The following is a 1,110-nucleotide window of genomic DNA, read 5'->3' as shown; positions in this document are numbered from 1 at the left end:
GTTCTTGAGTGATTGTTTGTAATTCATTGCTGTTTAATTATTACGAAGTGAATTACAAAGTGTGTGTGTGTAGGCTATATATATATATATGTATATATATATATACACATAGGCTGCACACAAATACTGTGGGATGGTGATGGAGTTTTCGGAAACATTTAAATGTGCGTGCAAAACAATCCCACACCTGTCTAGACCCTGTAATACAGTATATAGCCTACAAACAGTATTACTTTAATTCATCATGAAGCGTTAATATGTGACTACCTTGAAACAAATAATTTGATGACAATTGTGCTCTTCTAGTGGTCCTCCAGGTAAAGTTCTTCTTCATGGCTAAAGTAGCGGCGCGCCACCAAATCATCAGTGTAGCGTGAAAATCATCACGACTCTGCTTCTTAGAAGATTTTTTGTTTGTTTTATTTAATGTGACCATATTTGTTTAAAGAGTTATGATGGGAGTCATACTGCATCAGATTGAAGGAAAAGCAAAAATCTGAAAAAAATAAATAAATAAATAATAATCATGATTGCACAGCAGTCCAGTAGGTGGGGATATGCATGTGTGTCGCCGATACATTTAAACTAACGAAGAAGAAGGAGAACCGGAAGTAGATCGGGTCAGACGGACAAAGGGCCAGTAAAGATGTCTCCGCCGTCTTACTTCGACTTCAGTGAAGCCAGAGATAAATTTACGGTAAATTATCATCACAACCGCTTTGGCATTGGCAGACGATTTTAAAATGAGAGTGTTTTGTTTCTATCCCTTCCCTGCCAAGTCTCTTTTATATATATATATATATATATATATATATATATATATATTATGATGCATTGGGCCTATTGGACTCGAGACGTGTGTACAGTAATTTGTTAGTGAATACTTTAAAATAGATGATGATGTTTGTGGAGGACATAATGTGGTACTATGATGGAAATACCGTGTTACTAAATGAAAAACATGGGATTACTATGCTATATGAAGAAAAATAACATTTTCACTGTACTTTGGTGTGACTATGTCTGGAAACCACGTGATATCGTGCCACCTTTAGTGTTTTTGTCAGAAATGCTATAACCACTGTACTCAAATTTGATCAAACTAGCTTT

At 35.3% G+C, this 1,110-nt stretch overlaps 1 protein-coding gene across 1 annotated transcript in view; it reads left to right on the top strand.

Moving 5' to 3' along the window:
- Positions 1–583: 583 nt before the first annotated feature.
- Positions 584–1,110, top strand: part of LOC107671701 (THO complex subunit 1-like) — an 11,868-nt gene continuing 11,341 nt past the window's right edge. The window contains exon 1 of the mRNA XM_016464630.1: positions 584–697. Within this exon, the coding sequence (XP_016320116.1) occupies positions 647–697 (51 nt within the window). The 5' untranslated portion in view covers positions 584–646. The remainder of the gene's footprint in view (positions 698–1,110) is intronic.

The sequence above is a fragment of the Sinocyclocheilus anshuiensis genome, unplaced genomic scaffold (genome assembly GCF_001515605.1).
Source record: "Sinocyclocheilus anshuiensis isolate Anshui unplaced genomic scaffold, SAMN03320099.WGS_v1.1 scaffold524, whole genome shotgun sequence".
Classification (NCBI taxonomy): Eukaryota; Metazoa; Chordata; class Actinopteri; order Cypriniformes; family Cyprinidae; genus Sinocyclocheilus; species Sinocyclocheilus anshuiensis.
Note: the sequence above shows the minus strand (reverse complement) of the source record. Positions and strands in the feature narration are given on the sequence as shown.